The sequence below is a fragment of the Macaca mulatta genome, chromosome 14 (assembly GCF_049350105.2).
Source record: "Macaca mulatta isolate MMU2019108-1 chromosome 14, T2T-MMU8v2.0, whole genome shotgun sequence".
Classification (NCBI taxonomy): Eukaryota; Metazoa; Chordata; class Mammalia; order Primates; family Cercopithecidae; genus Macaca; species Macaca mulatta.
Genome location: NC_133419.1, coordinates 79,100,163 through 79,119,160, shown reverse-complemented (window position 1 = coordinate 79,119,160; position 18,998 = coordinate 79,100,163). Strand labels below are relative to the sequence as shown.

The 18,998-nt window shown below is 48.2% G+C and overlaps 1 protein-coding gene across 2 annotated transcripts in view; it reads left to right on the top strand.

Annotated features, from left to right (window-relative positions):
- TENM4 (teneurin transmembrane protein 4) overlaps positions 1-18,332 on the top strand; it is a 792,376-nt gene extending 774,044 nt beyond the window's left edge. For both annotated transcript variants that reach the window (XM_015115340.3, XM_077964103.1), the window contains exons 32-34: positions 1,165-2,779; positions 10,028-10,170; positions 12,785-18,332. In XM_015115340.3, coding sequence (XP_014970826.2) covers positions 1,165-2,779; positions 10,028-10,170; positions 12,785-13,543 — 2,517 coding nt within the window. In that variant the 3' untranslated portion in view covers positions 13,544-18,332. The remainder of the gene's footprint in view (positions 1-1,164; positions 2,780-10,027; positions 10,171-12,784) is intronic.
- Positions 18,333-18,998: the final 666 nt, after the last annotated feature.

Genomic DNA, 18,998 nt, shown 5'->3' with positions numbered 1-18,998 from the left:
AGGGTCTGCTCCCAGGTCTAGGGCATGTGGTACAATCCAGTTGTGGAGAACCAGGCAGAAGCCTAGGGATCAGTACTTAGGCAGGAGGCACTGAGCTTCAAGTGCTGGACATGGCCTTAGTAAGTCTATTCTGCTATAGGGTCAGAACTCATTTCATCCCAGGGGTAGGAATCAGAAATGACCTAAAATCAAAAGTTGGTCTCAAATAGGAGAAAATGGTAGCTTTTCAGCATAAAGCCTTTAGGCCTATTATCTGCTGTTCTTTTCCTGAGAACAAGTGCACTGCATGCCCCAGTTCTGGTATCCAGATCCCTGCTTTGTTTCCTGACCCTGGTGACCCATCCAGGGCCTACACTGTGCTTGCTCTGAGGTGAGTCTCCTCTACCCACCGGGTGAGTATCCCCAAAAGTGACGTTCTGTGCTAGTACTAAGAGAGAGACCTTGGAGGTCATCCAACATACTGAAAACCCAAACCCAGAGAGGAGAGGAACTTTCCCAGGGCCACACAAGGAGTCCATTGTTAGAAACCGGCTTCTCCCATTCCCATCACAGCCTGCCCTACCCCAGGGTAGGCGTATGACCTGTCATTGTGCAAAGCCTTAAATGCCCTTCTCAAATATGGTCTTCATGCTGCAAGCCACAGGGAGTCAGCAGAAACTGTTTAGCAGGTAAAATAAATTGTCACACTGTGTTTGGGGGAGCTTATTCTTGCCTGAGTAGGAAGATTGGTTTGAGAAGTCCGGGGCAAGGAAGCCAGACTGCCGTACACACTTCAGGCCAAAGCTTCTCGACCATTCTCACACCCCACCACACACAAAAGTAACCAGGTCTATACTGCACAAAGGGGCAAACGCACGAGGCTGCTCACCATAGGACAGCAAATGGCCTGAGCACCTGGCCCCAGGTGGGTTACAGATGTGCTAAGGTTAAAGGTGTGCTAAGATGAGACTGAGAGAAAGCCTCATCTTGGCACATCTGTAACATATTTGCAGTATCCTGTGGCACTCCTGTTGGAAAGCTCTGGTTGGAGCACAACTCAAGAGAACCATGGAAACTCAGGATTCTCCTTGGACGTTCATTCCTTCCCTTTAAGTCTCGAGTATGTAGAGCTACCCTTTCTCCTCACCACCCTCCTCTCATCTCTTGGTTTTCCTCTCCCTCCAGTCCATGGTGCTGCTACTACACAGCCAGAGGCAGTATATCTTTGAGTTCGACAAGAATGACCGCCTCTCTTCTGTGACGATGCCCAACGTGGCACGGCAGACACTAGAGACCATCCGCTCAGTGGGCTACTACAGAAACATCTATCAGCCCCCTGAGGGCAATGCCTCAGTCATACAGGACTTCACTGAGGATGGGCACCTCCTCCACACCTTCTACCTGGGCACTGGCCGCAGGGTGATATACAAGTATGGCAAACTGTCGAAGCTGGCGGAGACACTGTACGACACCACCAAGGTCAGTTTCACCTATGACGAGACGGCAGGCATGCTGAAGACCATCAACCTACAGAATGAGGGCTTCACCTGCACCATCCGCTACCGTCAGATTGGGCCCCTGATCGACCGGCAGATCTTCCGCTTCACCGAGGAAGGCATGGTCAATGCCCGTTTTGACTACAACTATGACAACAGCTTCCGGGTGACCAGCATGCAGGCTGTGATCAACGAGACCCCGCTGCCCATTGATCTCTATCGCTATGATGATGTGTCAGGCAAGACAGAGCAGTTTGGGAAGTTTGGTGTCATCTACTATGACATTAACCAGATAATCACCACAGCTGTCATGACCCACACCAAGCATTTTGATGCATATGGCAGGATGAAGGAAGTGCAGTATGAGATCTTCCGCTCGCTCATGTACTGGATGACCGTCCAGTATGATAACATGGGGCGAGTAGTGAAGAAGGAGCTGAAGGTGGGACCCTACGCCAATACCACCCGCTACTCCTATGAGTACGATGCTGATGGCCAGCTTCAGACAGTCTCCATCAATGACAAGCCACTCTGGCGCTACAGCTATGACCTCAATGGAAACCTGCACTTACTGAGCCCTGGGAACAGTGCACGGCTCACACCGCTACGGTACGACCTCCGCGACCGCATCACTCGGCTGGGTGACGTGCAATACAAGATGGACGAGGATGGCTTCCTGAGGCAGCGTGGCGGTGATATCTTTGAGTACAACTCAGCTGGCCTACTCATCAAGGCCTACAACCGGGCTGGCGGCTGGAGTGTCAGGTACCGCTACGACGGCCTGGGGCGGCGGGTGTCCAGCAAGAGCAGCCACAGCCACCACCTGCAGTTCTTCTATGCAGACCTGACCAACCCCACCAAGGTCACCCACCTCTACAACCACTCCAGCTCTGAGATCACCTCCCTCTACTACGACTTGCAAGGACACCTCTTTGCCATGGAGCTGAGCAGTGGTGACGAGTTTTACATCGCTTGTGACAACATCGGGACCCCTCTTGCTGTCTTTAGTGGAACGGGTTTGATGATCAAGCAAATCCTGTACACAGCCTATGGGGAGATCTACATGGATACCAACCCCAACTTTCAGATCATCATAGGCTACCATGGTGGCCTCTATGATCCACTCACCAAGCTTGTCCACATGGGCCGGCGAGATTATGATGTGCTGGCCGGACGCTGGACTAGCCCAGACCACGAGCTGTGGCAGCACCTTAGTAGCAGCAACATCATGCCTTTTAATCTCTATATGTTCAAAAACAACAACCCCATCAGCAACTCTCAGGACATCAAGTGCTTCATGACAGGTAAGGACCACGGCTCACTCAGGGCAGGACCCCACAAAGTGCTCTTACTACCTAACAAGACTTAGTCTTCTTTGAGAAAGGTGGTGTAAGGTGACAGGAAACACTGACTTTCTCTTAGAGCAGCGTTTTCCGAAGTCCATTTGAAGAAATACTAGTTCAGAAAATACTCTGGAAAAATAGTTCCAGCATCAAATAAATTTGTCAGGGTCACCACCATTATTACATTTTCATAGCACATTTCGGTGTATGATAAGCTCTGGGAAGTGCGATAAAAGTGAACTATTTAATATATTTGCCCGCTATTTCTCAAACTTATTTGACTGTGAAAGCCCCTTTTTCACCATGAAATCCTAATATCTCATTGGGTACATCCCATGGATTGCACTTTAGGAGTTTCTGACACACAAATCAAACTGCTTATGAGTCCTTGACTGGGTTAAGGTATGGCTTTAAAAAAAAAATTAGTTGTCAATCTGAGATAATGTAAGAACAGAGTGAAGGATGCACCATTTTGAAGCTATGACATGTTACAAAAATTATTTAACTGCCCTGAATTCCAGTTTCCTGATATGTAAATTGAAGTTAGAATATCTACCTATAAGTTAAATATGTGTATTATAAACCCTAAGGAAATCACTAAAAAGATAAAAACTAAAAAAAGAGTCCTAGCTAATAAGTCAACAGTGGAGACAAAATGGAAGACTAAGAAAATAATCCAAAGAGGGCAGGAAAAGAGGGGAAACAAGGATAAGGAACACATGGAACAAGAGAAACTAACACCTACCTTCTAGGGTGGTTGCAAGGGTGAAATGAAATACGTCATGAGGTTCCTAGCACAGCGCCTAGCTCATGTGGGTTCCGTTTCCTTTACCCTCTGACTTGAAAAGTGAGGTCTGCCTTCCACTAGCATGAAAGCAACTTGAATATAAAGTGTCCCAGGGTCCCACAAGCAGGGATGTCTCCAGCAACCACAGCCCTCCCAGCAAGCAGCCAGTCCCAGGTTAGCCACAGAGGCCCCCAACCCCACAGAGAGTGGGTGGGGGTTTGGGTAAAGCCCACGCTTTTTACATAAGAGAGTTTGTGGTAGGCAAAAATTGGGCACATCCCAACTTGCAAAGCCAGTAGTCTCTCCCCTCTTTTGTCTTGCAATTCAGTCCTCTTGCCCTCTTTTATGGCAGTTTCCTCCATCCTACCACTGCCTCTTCTGTGCAGCCACTGTTTCAGGCATTGGGGATAGAAAGATGATCCCTACATTCCAGGAATTTTCACTGTAAGGGGAGAGACAGGCAACTGCTGTCAAGAGGGGAGGGCCATGGCAAAGGTTTGCACAGATGCCCCTTGAAGCACAGAGGAGGAGCCACCTGCTCTGCCCAGGGCATTCTGGGAAGTCTTCACAAAGTAGCTGACATTTGAGGCCAGCTCCTGAGTGAGTGTTCACCAGATAATGGGGGAGAAAGACATTCCAGAGAGAGAAGGCAGCACATATAATACAAAAGTGTAGAGGGGCAACATGACAGCTCACGTGAATACCCCTTACAGACATGGCTTCCCGGCTCCCAAACTTGGTAGCCCCCACCTGGAACCTATTTCTGCTGACAGCAGTAGAAGAATTCCTTTTTCAAGAAGAGTTCCACATTGTCACACGTTGAGAGCAGGCATCCCAAGCATAGGAAAGAGGGGAGAACAGCATCCTAAGCATAGGAAAGAAGGGAGAACAAGGTGGTGGACAGGTGTGATGAAAACAGACTTGGGGCCTATGGATAAACATGAATATCCTAACAATGTTTCACAGCCTTCATCATGCTCAACTTGGCTGCTAGTTCTAGAGAAACTTGACAGATTGAGATGACATTTCCATTACATCTGTCTGCATTAAGCACACCCCCTGCCTCACCCTCCAGTGAGTTTCCTGTGAGATGTCTTGGCAGGTTACTGTAGCTGAAAAAAATATGGTGAAATAGGAAACGTACTTTTCTATCAAAAAAAAAATCATTGCATCTTGCCAAAATATTACTCCCTCCCCGCTTTTTCTTTGTATACCACCATATACATATGGTCTCCTTCCAGAATAGCACTAACATAACTAACTCTCTATGCTATCTGGCACTTGGCAGATATGCTCTCCTTTAAACTTTGCAACAACCGTGAGATCACCATCATTATCTCCATTCTGCAGATGAGACTCCAAATGTCATCTGAGGCTCTAGTGAAGGGTTTGTCCAGAGTCACACAGATGTAGACCATGGAGCTAGGACTCTAATCCAGGGCTCTCCGACTCCAGAACACCTTCCACTACAATCATGCTGGCCTCCAAATCCAGCTTTTAACAAAGCAACCAACCACCAAGGGGCACCTAACATTTTCAGTTTGGGTTCCATATTCTAGTCAGTTAAATCCAGCAAAGAGTATATTATTTATACTTACTCCTTGCCAAACCTGTACTAAGGATCCAGAGAGGAGTAAGGTATAATACCCACCTTCATAGATCACAGGGTCCAAGACAGCTTTTCTCAAATTTCTTTGCCTATGAACCCACCATAAGAAAAAGATTTTATGTTGCAATAAAACACTAAGACAAAAGGTTTGCAAAAGAATACTTAAGTGTGATGCACTCAATTTCTAATTTAGTCTGTTCCATTTCAATAAAAATGCTGGTCATGATTCACAAAATTGATTTTACTACATAGTGGGTCATATCCTACATTTGAAAACCCATGGTGTGCAAAGAAGAGATTTCATATAAGCAGTTAAGTTTTTAGCAAATTTGAAAAGATTTACAATCACGAATAAAAACCAAGATACTATTACTTCTCGCTAAACCTTTCCTCTTAGCATCCAGGTAGACTACATGCATCTTCATTCACATTCAGCAACAACAACAACAACAAAATTCTTTTTTTTTTCCAAAAATTTCTTCAAGTGTCCTGAGATATATTCCAGCGAGATAGGCTTAGGTCACAGGACAATCCCTGAAGCACTTACTGTGGCTGGAGGGAAAGAATGCACTGATTGGCTTAGCCTAGGTCACATGCTAACTCCTTAGGTGGAGTCAACTTCCCTATAATTATACTAATACTCCAGAAAGGAAAGAGAAGGCAGAATGGGCTGCTGGGAAGCCAACCAAAAGATGTCCACTACCAATATACCATGTACATCATTGCAGTCTATCTTCACTTGATGCTTGTGAGGTGGGATCACTGACCCCATTTACAAAGGGGAAAAGTGAGGTTCTGAGGTTCAGAGAGCTAAAGTAACTGGCCCACTAAGAAGTGGCAAGGCTGGATTAGAGCTCTGCTCTGATTCCAAAACCCTCATTCTTGGATTCAAATATACTTTGTAAAGAACAAAACCACACATATGAAAGAGATTATTGGTTGGGTGTGGGGGCTCACACTTGTAATCCCAACACTTTGGGAGGCCGAGGTGGGCAGATCACTTGAGGTCAGGAGTTCAAGACCACCCTGGCCAATATGGTGAAATCCTGTCTCTACTAAAAATACAAAACTTAGCTGGGAGTGGTGGTGCACACCTGTAATCCCAACTACTTGGGAGGCTGAGGCAGGAGGATTGCTTCAACCTGGAATGCAGAGGTTGCAGTGAGTCAAGATTGTGCCACTGCACTCCAGCCTGGGTGACAGTGAGACCCTGTCAAAAAAAAAAGGAAAGAAAGAAAGAGAGAGAGAGAGAAAGAGAGAGAGAAAGGAAGGGAAGGAGGGAGGGAGGGGAGGGATTATTTTTGCCTACATTTCATCACTCCCCTGTGACAACACCAAACTCTGGGATGGATGAGTGAAGAGGAATTTTTTCACTTGAGGGAAATATCTACTTCTGATATGGTAAGAAGGAAGAGTAAAATTCCCAGCTCTTCAGAGGAGCACTGAAGAAAAACTTATGAATAAATTCATTTTCAGCATTTTTCCTAAAGGCATAATAGGGAAGTTTTCCACTTTCCATCACTTGTAATTAAGGCCCAGGCCTCTTCTCAGCCCCCTAGTTTCCTGAGAATTTGCAGTATTCCTTATAGAAGCTTTCCTTTGCAACTACAAATTCAGATGCAAGTTCTTAGCCTCAGGCAAAATGGCTTTATAGGGCATTTTTCCCTCCTGTTCTGTTTGTTTTAATTTCCCAAAGAACCATCTGCCACGATTTATAGAATCAAAGACTCTTAAAAACTCAGTGAGAAGAGGGACTTTGAAGAAAAGTTAGTCCAAGCTCCTTCTGTTAGAGAGGAGAAAATGGAGGTCCTGGGATGTGGAAGCATGGGTTGGGGGAAAATAGAGAAAATCTTCTGTGAGTGGGCACTGAGCTGTATTCTTCAAAATACATTAACTCTGCCAGGCGCAGTGGCTCACATCTGTAATCCCAGTACTTTGGGAGGCCAAGACAGGCAGATTGCTTAGACTGGGGGCGCCAAACCAGCCTGGGCAACATAGCGAGACCCCATATCTACAAAAAATTAGCTAGGCATGATGGCACGCCTGTGGTCCTGGCTACTCTGGAGGCTGAGGTGGGAGAATCTCTTTAACCCATGCCACTCAACTCCAGCCTGGGTGACAGAGCAAGATCCTATCTCAAAAAAAGTTAAAATATATTAAATCCAGTAATTTATGTATAAGCTTAGAATAGCTCCTACCACACGATAACTGCCACCAAACAGTAACACTTTGTACTCTTCTCCATAAAAGTATGGTTAAAACCATTTCTACTGTCACTATTCAGATAAGGAAACGAAATCTCGAAGAAGTTAAGTAAACTGTCCAAGTTCACACAGTTTGTAAGTTGGGCAGCCAGAATTTGGACCTGGGTTTGTCTTGCTTCAACTACCATGTTCTTTCCTTTCTTTGATTTTGCCTACTAAGGCTGAAACGAGTAGAACGAAGCTCCAAAATTCCCTTTCTACCACCACTCCATCTCGGCACCACCAAGTTGCACACTCGGGAGAGGGGGCCCCGGACGACCTGAAAACAAAACAAAAACAAAGGCAAACATGAGGTTCTTGAATGGGATAGCAACATAGGACCCAGTGGTGACAGGGACACAGGTCACTCCCACCAATAGGATGAACTCAGTGGGTGGCAGGTGGCAATTTTGCCTAAACTTACCTATGTCTTAGTCTGTTTTATGCTGCCATAGAGGAATACCTGAGCATGGGTAATTTATAAGGAAAATAGACTCATGGGTAATTTATAAGGAACTAAGCTCACAGTTCTGAAGGTGGTATAAGCATGGCACCCGCATCTGCTCAGTGTCAGGAAGCTTTTATTCATAGTGGAAGGCAAGGGGAGCCAGTGTGACCATGGCAAGAGAGGTAGCAAGAGAGAAGGGAGGGGTGCCACGCCCTTTTAAACAACCAGCTCTTACATGAACTAATAGAGCAAGAATTCACTCATTACCTCAGGGAGGGCACCACGCCATTCATGAAGGATCTGCCCTCATGACCCAAACTCCTCCCACTAGGCCACCTCCAATATTGGGGATCAATTTCACCATGAGATTTGGAGGGGACAAATATTCAAACTCTATCATCCTAGAAACTAAACAGGACCTCTGTGATCAGGGTTCTGTCTCTACTGGAAAGAAGCCAAAATCAGGCTTGGCTCTGAGGCTCAACTCAAAATCCTGCCTCCCCAAGACTTTGGATTCTTAGTCTCTGATCGACATCTGCTTTGGCATCTTCAGCTATGCCTTTTCAAGGAAGGCTGAGCCATGCTGGGACACGGGCTGTCTGTCTGTCTGTCTGTCTCCCTCTGGCCCCAGTTCACCTCCCACCTGCCATCTGAGGCTCTTCTTGCTCCAGCCACAGTCGTCCTTTCTGGCTGAGCTGCTCTCTGGTTACCTGAACACTCCCTGCACCCACACCTTCCCTCTCTAGGCCTTGCCTTGTACAGTCATCTTTGCCTGAAGTGCCCACTTCATCTCTGCCAGTGCCTGACAAAAATGGCACAGCTTTCAGTATCTGGCTTAAATGCCACCTTCTGCATGTGGTCTTGTCAGCCTGTCTAAACGAAAGACTTCCACCTTCCTCTAATCTTTCCTTGTATCAAAGTTATTCATTCCCATGTCTCATCTCTCCTTCAGAGTTGTGAGTATGTGAGATGAGGGTCTGAATGGCACAGTCCTGGGCACATAGAAGACACTCAGCAATAGTGGGCCAGGTGACTGGTCCTCTTCATTTCCTCATGTCTTGGCTTCCTGATTCCATTCTCCAGTGAGCCAGATGTTCATGGCAAAATCCTGTCTATCCCCACACCTAATAATTAGTGACCCCAAGGAATGTTATAAAATCAATTATTCCCATGCCTATGGGACTCGATCCCCAAGCCCAGTGTAAAGACTAGAAAATGAAGGGCGCCGGGTACGGTGGCTCACACCTGTGATCCCAGCACTTTGCGGGCCGAGGCAGGTGGATCACAAGGTCAGGAGTTCAAGACCAGCCTGGCCAAGATGGTGAAACCCCATCTCTACTAAAAATACAAAAATTAACTGGGCATGGGGGCAGGTGCCTGTAATCCCAGCTACTCAGGAGGCTGACACAGGGAATTGCTTGAACGCAGGAGGCAGAGGTTGCAGTGAGCCAAGATCATGCCACTGCACTCCAGCCTGGGTAACAGAGCAAGACTGTCTCAAGAAAAAAAAGAAAATGAAGGCACAGGGAGGTTGTGGCATCCTTGGGATTTCAGAGTAAATAAAAGGTAGAAGCAGAGGGAAGACTCTCTGATTGCAGCCTAGGCCATCTCTATAACCCATGGGACTTTAACCCTGAAGCTCTAATCACTGCACAGGGGGTGGGAGAGCAGGGGAGTGTGTTTCGTAAGTGAATTGTCTCATTGCAAGTCAATCATTAAAATCTTTCCTTTAGGTGGGTCTGGATGTCCTTTGTAAGTGTCTCCTATGGATGTTGGGGTGAAAGGGAGGGATCTTCATCTGTCAACAGCTGCCCCTGGGTATGAAGCTAGAGGTCCTGGGAGTTGAAGTGAAAAGAGCAAAGGAAGTCCAGAAACCTGGCTTCTATTTCAGTGTCATCACTCTTGGGTGTACTTGGGATTGGGATCGCTGAGTCCCAGGAGTACATTTGGCTTTCATAGAGTGAAACCATTTTCCAAAGTGTACGTAGCAGTTGACTCTCCCACCAGCAGCAATCCACACCCTCACCACCCACTGCAGCTAACTGCAGGCTGTGTGATGGGGATGGGTCGTATCTGAGGTCCACTCACTCCACGGAGATGTTTCTGCTTCCCTCCCATCCAGATGTTAACAGCTGGCTGCTCACCTTTGGATTCCAGCTACACAACGTGATCCCTGGTTACCCCAAACCAGACATGGATGCCATGGAACCCTCCTATGAGCTCATCCACACACAGATGAAAACCCAGGAGTGGGACAACAGCAAGGTAATTCCTGCGCAAGGCTGCCACTCCTCAGGCCACTCAGACGTTGCAGGAGGGGGTCCCTTCAGCTTTTCAGAAAAGCGTGGGCCAGTGATAGACACCAATATGGTGCCTCCACAGCGCCTGCCAGAGACAGTTCAACAACTACTTAGTAACCCCACCACTAGTAAGCTGCTGGGGAAGCAGCCTTGACCACACACAGACACTTACAAGCTGCAGTAAGGAGCTTTGTGTGTTACACTGAGTTTGGAGTTCCACAAAAATAATAAGCCTGTGTCACTATCCAGAACAAAAGCGCAGGGAGAGAAGGTGGGTTCTAAATAAAAATGTGACATTTTCTGAGTATTTCAGTGCACCTGGCCTTATGTGAGTTATTCTATGTAACTCACAAAGATCCCACAGCCGTATTGTTCTCATTTTACAGATTCGTGCCTGAGGCTTTCCCAGTGCCACATGTCAAGGAAGGGGTAGAGCTGGGATTCAAACCCAGATGTGCCTGTTCTGTATCCTCTTGCTTAGCACAGTGCCTGGCATATTGTAGGTGCTCAAAAAGACTCACTTGCTCTTGTCTCGCTTTTATAACCCAGTTTCAAAGACTCAGAATTGTATAGCTGGAAAGGTCTTTAAAAACAATCTCATCCCACCCGCTCACTTCAGGCATTCATTTGCTCATTTCTCCCCTCCCCACAAACCCAATCCATTCATAAATTCTCTATGAGAACCTGACTCTGTGCCAAGCCCCATGCTGTGCCCAGTGAACGCAGGGATGAATCAGGCAGAGACTAAGCCTTCAAGGGATGCTTGCCCAGGGGATGACAGACTAAGGAGCAAAGCAGGTTGCCAGATGGCTTGCTGCTGGTGGTCAGAAACCTTCACATCCACATTTCTTACTCCAGACTGATTCCGTTAGGCCTCAGCATGGCTCTCTCCTACCAGACCCCGGAGAATGGGATTCTGCACCTCTGTACGCTGGTGGCACTTCCCACACTGTATTTTAATGCCTCTTTCTTGTCTCTCACTGGATTATGAGCCCCAGGAGGCTAAGTGCTAGGTCTCATATAGTACCCAGCATACAGGATAGCAAACAGTGGATGCATGGAACATTTTTGATAAATAAATAAATGGCTGAAAGAAGTAAACAGCCCAGACATTTCCCGATTTTACAGATGACGGTTTGAAAGCAGCAGAATTTGATAGAGAACCCAAGTCTGCCTGGCCCCAGAGCCCATTGTCTTTCTGCTGCCCAGCCTCTCCAGTTCCCACCACCCCCAGGCCCTGCCCAGATATCCTGGCATTTGCTCTTCCCAGGGCTGAGCACTGCAGCACAGCTCCTCCTCCCTCACGAGGCTCCCTTCGCACTCCAGAGAGCCCCAGTCTCTGACTGCCTGTCTGCCAACCTCGCCTATCAATGAATTATTGATTTCCGCCCTTGGCAAGCATCGGAGATCTTTGTTGTTGAGCACTCCAGCTTTCGTGAAACTCTAGGAAATAATTGTTCACAGACAGGGTTCTATTAATTATAAAGAGGACTTAATTTCAGTGAGAAGCCGATGGGCCTATTGCTAAAGCCATTTCCCTAACTTGCTGATTAGGCCCTGGAGCCTTCCTGAGTGTGGCTTCTCCAAGCTCCCTGAGCTACAGAAGGGACAGGTAGATGATACGCCAAGCTAGCAGGGCCCAACCTGTCCCCCAAAGCAGCCAAGAGGAGGGGCACCCCAGGAGCCCCAAGGAAGCACAGTGGGGCAGAGGCCTTCCTTGGAAATCAGATGTAAATGCAGTGGAGAGCAGTGAAGCAGGGTGGAAGGGTTAATATCAGTCACTGCCTCTCATGTTATGCCTTCTTGCCAAGAATGCATTTCTTGCCAATCCTCCGTCTGACGGCACCCTACCACTCCCACCCATCCTTCAGGTCCCAACTCAAGCCTGAGCCTGTCCTCAAACCCCACCTCCTCCATCTTCAGGCCAAGATTCTTCTCAGCTTTGTTTGCTCCTTCCTTCTCCAGCAGCCCTTGAAACTGAACCTCTAGAATTGGACAGGCTTGCATGTTGACTTATTATTAGTTGTATGACTGTGAGCCAGTGACAACCTCTTTGAGCCTTGGTTTCCTTAGACATGAAAGTGGAATCATGACAGCACCTACCGTATAAAGTTATTGTGAAGATCACTAAGATAATGAGTGGTAATTATTTGGCTCAAACATCAAGAAATGTTAGCTATAGCTATTACTAGTTCCTCTCTTAGGCCATCAGTGATCACATTTGATTGCAATTATTGTTGTCATATCTGTCCTTCCTCACTAAATGATGAGTTATTTAAGAGCAAGGATGATGTCTGATTCATTTTTGTGTCTCCAGTGCTCAGAAAAGGACCTGGCACAGGTTATGTGCCCCTTGAACAGTTTCTAAAAAGAAGGGTGGGTGAATGGATGGATGAAGGTCAGCAGATGTTCTGACCTTCTGGTGACCACCTGGATGTTCTGGTGGTCGGCGGTAGAGCTACATGCCGTAGGTTAATAAATATGTGTGGTTTTGACTTCATTATTTAAACTGATTTTCCAGGTTCTCAGGGGTTTTTCCCCTTTGTCTTATTCTCTCTCTCACTCTCCTCCCCCATCAGTCTATCCTCGGGGTACAGTGTGAAGTACAGAAGCAGCTCAAGGCCTTCGTTACCTTAGAACGCTTTGACCAGCTCTATGGCTCCACAATCACCAGCTGCCAGCAGGCCCCAAAGACCAAGAAGTTTGCATCCAGTGGCTCAATCTTTGGCAAGGGGGTCAAGTTTGCCTTGAAGGATGGCCGAGTGACCACAGACATCATCAGTGTGGCCAACGAGGATGGGCGAAGGGTTGCTGCCATCTTGAACAATGCCCACTACCTAGAGAACCTGCACTTCACCATTGATGGGGTGGACACCCATTACTTTGTGAAACCAGGGCCTTCAGAAGGTGACCTGGCCATCCTGGGCCTCAGTGGGGGGCGGCGAACCCTGGAGAATGGGATCAACGTCACTGTGTCCCAGATCAACACAGTGCTTAATGGCAGGACTAGACGCTACACAGACATCCAGCTCCAGTATGGGGCACTGTGCTTGAACACACGCTACGGGACAACATTGGACGAGGAGAAGGCGCGGGTCCTGGAGCTGGCCCGGCAGAGAGCCGTGCGCCAGGCCTGGGCCCGTGAGCAGCAGAGACTGCGGGAAGGGGAGGAAGGCCTGCGGGCCTGGACAGAGGGGGAGAAGCAGCAGGTGCTGAGCACAGGGCGGGTGCAAGGCTACGACGGCTTTTTCGTGATCTCTGTCGAGCAGTACCCGGAACTGTCGGACAGCGCCAACAACATCCACTTCATGAGACAGAGCGAGATGGGCCGGAGGTGACAGAGAGGGCCGAGGCCTGGACTTCTTGCCAAAGACAGCTACTCTTTTGTGGCCACATACCTGACTGTGTTGTACTTTAAAAAAAAAAATTGATTTTTTAACAAGTGCAGAAACAAAAAGATACTGGTTGCATTGTAACTCATGCAACATCCTTTTTTTTAGAAAAGAAAAACACAAATTTGGCCTTCGCACATTTTTTGCAAAGAACAGAAGGTATTTTTTTCTGTAGTGTGATCACAATGAAAACTTTATTGTCTTTTGTTCCCTTTTTCCTCTAGGATTTTTCCCTTGTCGTTTGGGGTATGTAGCTCCTCTCTGAGATGCATCTCCTGGGGTGTCTCCTTGTCTGTCCCTAGATACCCAGTGTGATGTGGGACATGAATGTCTGTGCTAACTTGTCTCATGTGCAACCCTTTCTTCTTCGATTGGGGTCAGGCAGGAGTAAAGGGAGTGATGGGCCAGTACAATGCCCCTTCCAAGGGGGCCTGGGAGGACGGTCTGTAGGACCGGAGGCTCCTTGGCAGGGCTTCTGCAGAAGAGTGGTGGATTTCTTCTCACCATGTTCTGTGCCTCCAGAGGATCACAGATGGCTTCATCTTGCTCCAGGGAATTTCATGGTGGTGTTCAGCACCTTTTTTAAGCTGCCCCAACTCCTGTCCAAGCTTTCTATTTTGATGCTAAATGAAGCCCCCTACCCCTTTTGCAAATCCCGTGTAGTTGTCGGTGCCACCTCCATGCTGGGATAGAGAAAGTGTCTCCCAGGTCCTTTCCCCCAGACCGGTGACATAACGTCCTGGACTCAGAGCCCCATCCTCCCGGGAGGGAAAGCACCCAGGATGCCTGTGACTGGTTGGTCCTCCATGATGTTCCTGTTCATCTCCTCCTCCCTCCCAGAGCCAGATGTGAGAACCAGCACTGCACAGCAAGCCCTCAATGTAAGCACCATGTCCACGGAAGGGAAGGCCACCCACAGCAAAGGGATGGCAGTGGTGGTGAGGGCAGCAGCCTGCCTTCCGAGGCAAAGCCCTCTCTCTATGACTTTGAGTATCTTCCCTCCATTGCTCAGCCGCCGCCACTGAGACGTCGGAATGTGGAGGGAGGTGCTTGGTGGCCTTTGATTCTGGAAAAATGCTTAAGAAAAAAAGCCAGCCAAAGAGAGGAAGGCATGAGCCAAGCATCCTTCTAACCAGCTCCGGAAGTCCCATCTGCCTCCATGTACAAGCTGATCGCAGAGCTGGACTGGGGCAGGATGGGCTTCCAGGAAATTCCTGAAGTTCTGAATCAGCTTCCCCCCTAGAGAAGCCCAGCCAGTGTGTTTTTTAGTGGCAGGAAGAAAGGAGGGAAGAGCTGATGTGGTGTGGCCTGCCCGTGTCATGCAACCCCACCAGGAGCAGGGCAGTTCCCAAGGTGGGTACCCGTGGATCTGGGAGGCCAGGCTGGTGTGGTTCCTGTGAAGACCTGTGCCTGTGTCGTCAGGGAGAGGCCTGAGCCCTCGCAGCAGCAGGGACAGCCCATACCTGAAGAGCACACCCAAGCTGAGGCAGCAGCCAGCAGGCGGGGGAGCAGGGAGGGCAGGGGGAGTCACAGCCAGAGCTGGGAGCCCCTTGTTCAAGGATTCCATTCCTGGTTCATCCGCCTAATTACCATTGTCATTACCACTCACAGGAGTTCTCTGGGAGACGGGAGGGGAAGCCAAATGCTTCCTTTTAAGCTGGGCTTCTTAGAAAATGGAACTTTTATGGGTTACATTTACATTAAGTGTGGAAAATGAATTCTGAGTCTGAGCTATTCCCCGTGGAAACCTTGTTGGACTGATAAGCTCATGGCACCTCTATAGCCTTACTCACAGAGTCTTCAGAATATTACACGAGTTAATGAAACTGAGAAGGTCTCTGACTGCATGAGGATCGGAGCAGCATGTAGTCTGGGTTCTGCCTGGCAGAGGGAGGCATCCAAAACTTCTCGAGGAGAGGAGATTTCGCCTTACATCATCCCACTGGGATTAGAGGATGTGTTTCGCTAAGTGCTCTTCCTGTTTCCAAAAAAAAAAGTCACACTGCCGCAGCAGTGCGCCTTGGCCTGCTTGTCCACTGGTTGCCCATTGCCCGTGGATCCAGAGCCCCACTAAGTCAGATACAGCGCTCCGCAGGCCTGCTGTGGGAGGCATGAGCTGGAGATCGGGGCTCCCATCTGGCAGGATCATTCTTGGATGAGATGGAAAACAGTTTGGCCTGAAGAACACAAGTTTTTTTTTCTCCAGAAGGGACTTACGCCTCTCAAAATGTATTCTTCATACCAAGGGTCCTTGGGCAAAGTGCTCCTGCCCAGTCGATCAGTCCCATCCTGGCTGCCCGGTATCAGTGAAGACCTGCTGGGGATGTCTGCTCAGAGGTCAAGGGTGGCTTGTGGTCCACGGGAACCAGCTCCCTAGGCTTCCCCCATGCCCTGTCCCTCCTCCACAGCCCCCTCCCCAAAGGGATAGGGTGGACTTTTACGGATCAAAAACAGAGAATTATTGGGTATTTCATTTCTTTTTTTTTTTTTTTTTCATAGAGATGGGGTCTCACTGTGTTGCCCAGGCTGATCTCAAACTCCTGGCCTCAGGCAATCCACCTTGGCCTCCCAAAGTGCTGGAGTTACAGGTGTGAGCCACTGCACCTGGCCTGAGTGTTTGTTTCTTTAAAGGATCTTATATTTTTCCTGGGCTACATACCACCACAGCAGCCCAGCTTCTGTGGGGAGAGAAGTTGAAGGATCCCGAAGCTTTAGAAAAAGGATCTCAGCGGTGGCACAGGCAGTGTTATGTACCTCACCGTCACATTGGTGCTGTTGTATTGAAGGGGGTGATTCTGGCCTTGGCCCTTTTGAGTTGGTTTCCATTTGGGCTGCAGGTGACTCAGTGCCTCCCTTCTCAAACTGTCCTCCTGCTGAGACCAGCAGTCCCAACCCCATGGCAAGGGTGAGTTTGAAGGCCTAACCCTATGCCTATGTAATAGGCTCCAAGCATCGACTCCCACACTGAGAACACCAGCCCTTTTGACACTCACCAACCAAATCTGTTCATTCGATAGAGTGACCAGGCCTCCCTCACCTGCCCAGGTGTATGATCCTACAGTTCCTGCCTTCTCTCCTACCCCACACAGCTGCCAACTGGTCCCGCATCCTCAGCCCCTCTGCCACCACCTTAAATAGGACTTTGCTGATTCCCCAACTTTGTTTTTTGTAGGATGAGATTTCTTTTTTACCCCACCCCCCACATTCCAAACAGACATTGCTGGAGGGCAGAGCTAGGACAACTGGAGGAACAGGAAGGCATGCCAGTAAATTACTCCCTTGTCAGCCTCTGACCCTCATCTCTCAGAATTGTTGGCTGAGAATTAACCCAAGGACCACACCAGTGCCTGATTTCTACTTAGGGAGAGAGGATTGGAAACAATCCCAAAGAAACTGAGGGTGAGAATGGCCAGGAGGTGTGTGTCCAAAAACCCAGGAGGGGCACAGAAGATGATGGCAAGGCAGACTGGGCAGTGTTTTGTAGACACAGAACAAAGAATCAGAATTTGAAAAAAGAAGAAAAGTACATCTTCTTAGCTGCGACTTTAAAGTATCACCTTTATAGATGGCAGGGATTTCCATTTCCATTTCCATCTAAGATTTCAATGTGAAATCTTAGAATGCAGTTTTACCACTTGCAGTCTTGTATTTGTGGTGGCCACGTGGTGAGGGCGGTGATGCTGAGCTTTCTGCCCAGGAGGAATGAGCTTTCGAGCTCTCAGCAGGGTGTCAGGCTTGGGGATTTGAGCATTCACTGCTCAAAGTCCAGGCTATTCTCCAGTCCTCATGGCAGCCATTAAGCCCAAGAGCCGGTCCTGACCTGGGGACACATCTCCTGAGGGATCCCAGAAAGAACCCAGTCTCTCCTTTCCCTTGGGGTCCTCGTTAGAAGGAAAACCTCTCTACTTAAGGCACATCATTCCCAGCTAGGTTTATACACTTGTCTATGTTTTATTGGAGGAAAGGGAATTAAAAAAGAACTCTGCAGTTCAAGGCCCTTTAATTTAACCTTCCAAAAACAGCAAACTCATTTTAAAGACTCATTGCTGAGGTGATAGAGACAAACCTTATCCTCTCCAACCTTTACATTCGCAAAAACCATCCTTGTGTGCTTGACTGCCCCAGACAGTGGTGACTCTTAGGTTTCATTACGAATGTGGAAGATCAGAATGTGGGAAGGCCCGGGCGAGGGCCAATGTTGTGTTTCTTACCCCCTCTGGAATGCCAAAGGCAAGGTACTAGGTGACCTCCTGGTCCCCAAGAAAATGTGATTTATTCTGAGGGCGAACAGCCAAAGGAGGACTCAGCCTGGAGCAGGCTTGACCGTCCTGGCAGGAGCTGAGCCGCAGGTGTCTGGCAGTGCCCCAGCAGCCCTGGATTCATCCAACACCAGAATCCCACTTTTGTAAATCCACCTGTTGTTCTGAGGACCTCTGAACTAGCAGCTTCAGCAAAAGGAGTCTGTACCAAGCTGCCTCTGGATGACCAACACTGGAGACTCTGGCCTTACCATGTGGAAATCATTTTCCTGAAGTCTGGAACTAATTTTGAGAAGTTTTTTTCTCAACACTTTTGTGTTTCTAACACTGTATCTTGACTGTGTAAATACCAACAAGGCTGTAAATAAATGCAGATGTAGATACCTTCTAGAAAAAAAAAAAAAAAAAAAGCATAAAAACAAAACCAGAAGTGATCCCGTGTAGCCTTCGTTGACAAATAAAGACTATTTTGTGTTTACAGGTGTCTGGTGGCCTTTGCTTGGAGAGAGAGGCTTCCTCTTGCCTGTCCCAGCCCCCAAGCCATCCTGGGTTTGTGCTTCCCTGCTGGCTGCTATCAGGATGACCTAGGAGAGAACTCAGCCCTAGGCCCCAGGGTCCCTCTTAAGCCCTCCAGGCCACAGCTCTGTCAAGAGGGATGTTCAGAGGGTCTCTATGATCCTGAAGCTTGACCTTGCAACTGCATGAGAGGAATAAATATCACAACTCCTCTGATATCACTAGTGCGGCATGGCTGCCCATCCCACTGCTGCCCTCGTTCAGGGACAGGCTGAAGGGGCCATGGAACCCAACCCTCCCAGAGGAGAGAGCCTTGCCCCACCACTGTGCAGGCAGAGTCATCCACCATGCCACTGCCTTCCACAAAGGATGTGAGTGGTTGCACTTTAAAAATAAATGACTGTATATTCATGATACAAATAATTGTAACTACATAATACACCTTAGGAAACAAGAAAGGAAGAAAATTCCTTTGGGCTTTTCCCCCCTCTATGTGTTCTTAATGTTGTTGTTTTTTATTTAAGGTGTTGTCATCACAGCATACAGGTCATTTTTCACCCTGCTTTTCCCACTTAACCTCACGTTTAACCTATCAGCCCTGGCGGTCAGGGACAACAGCTGGTCTG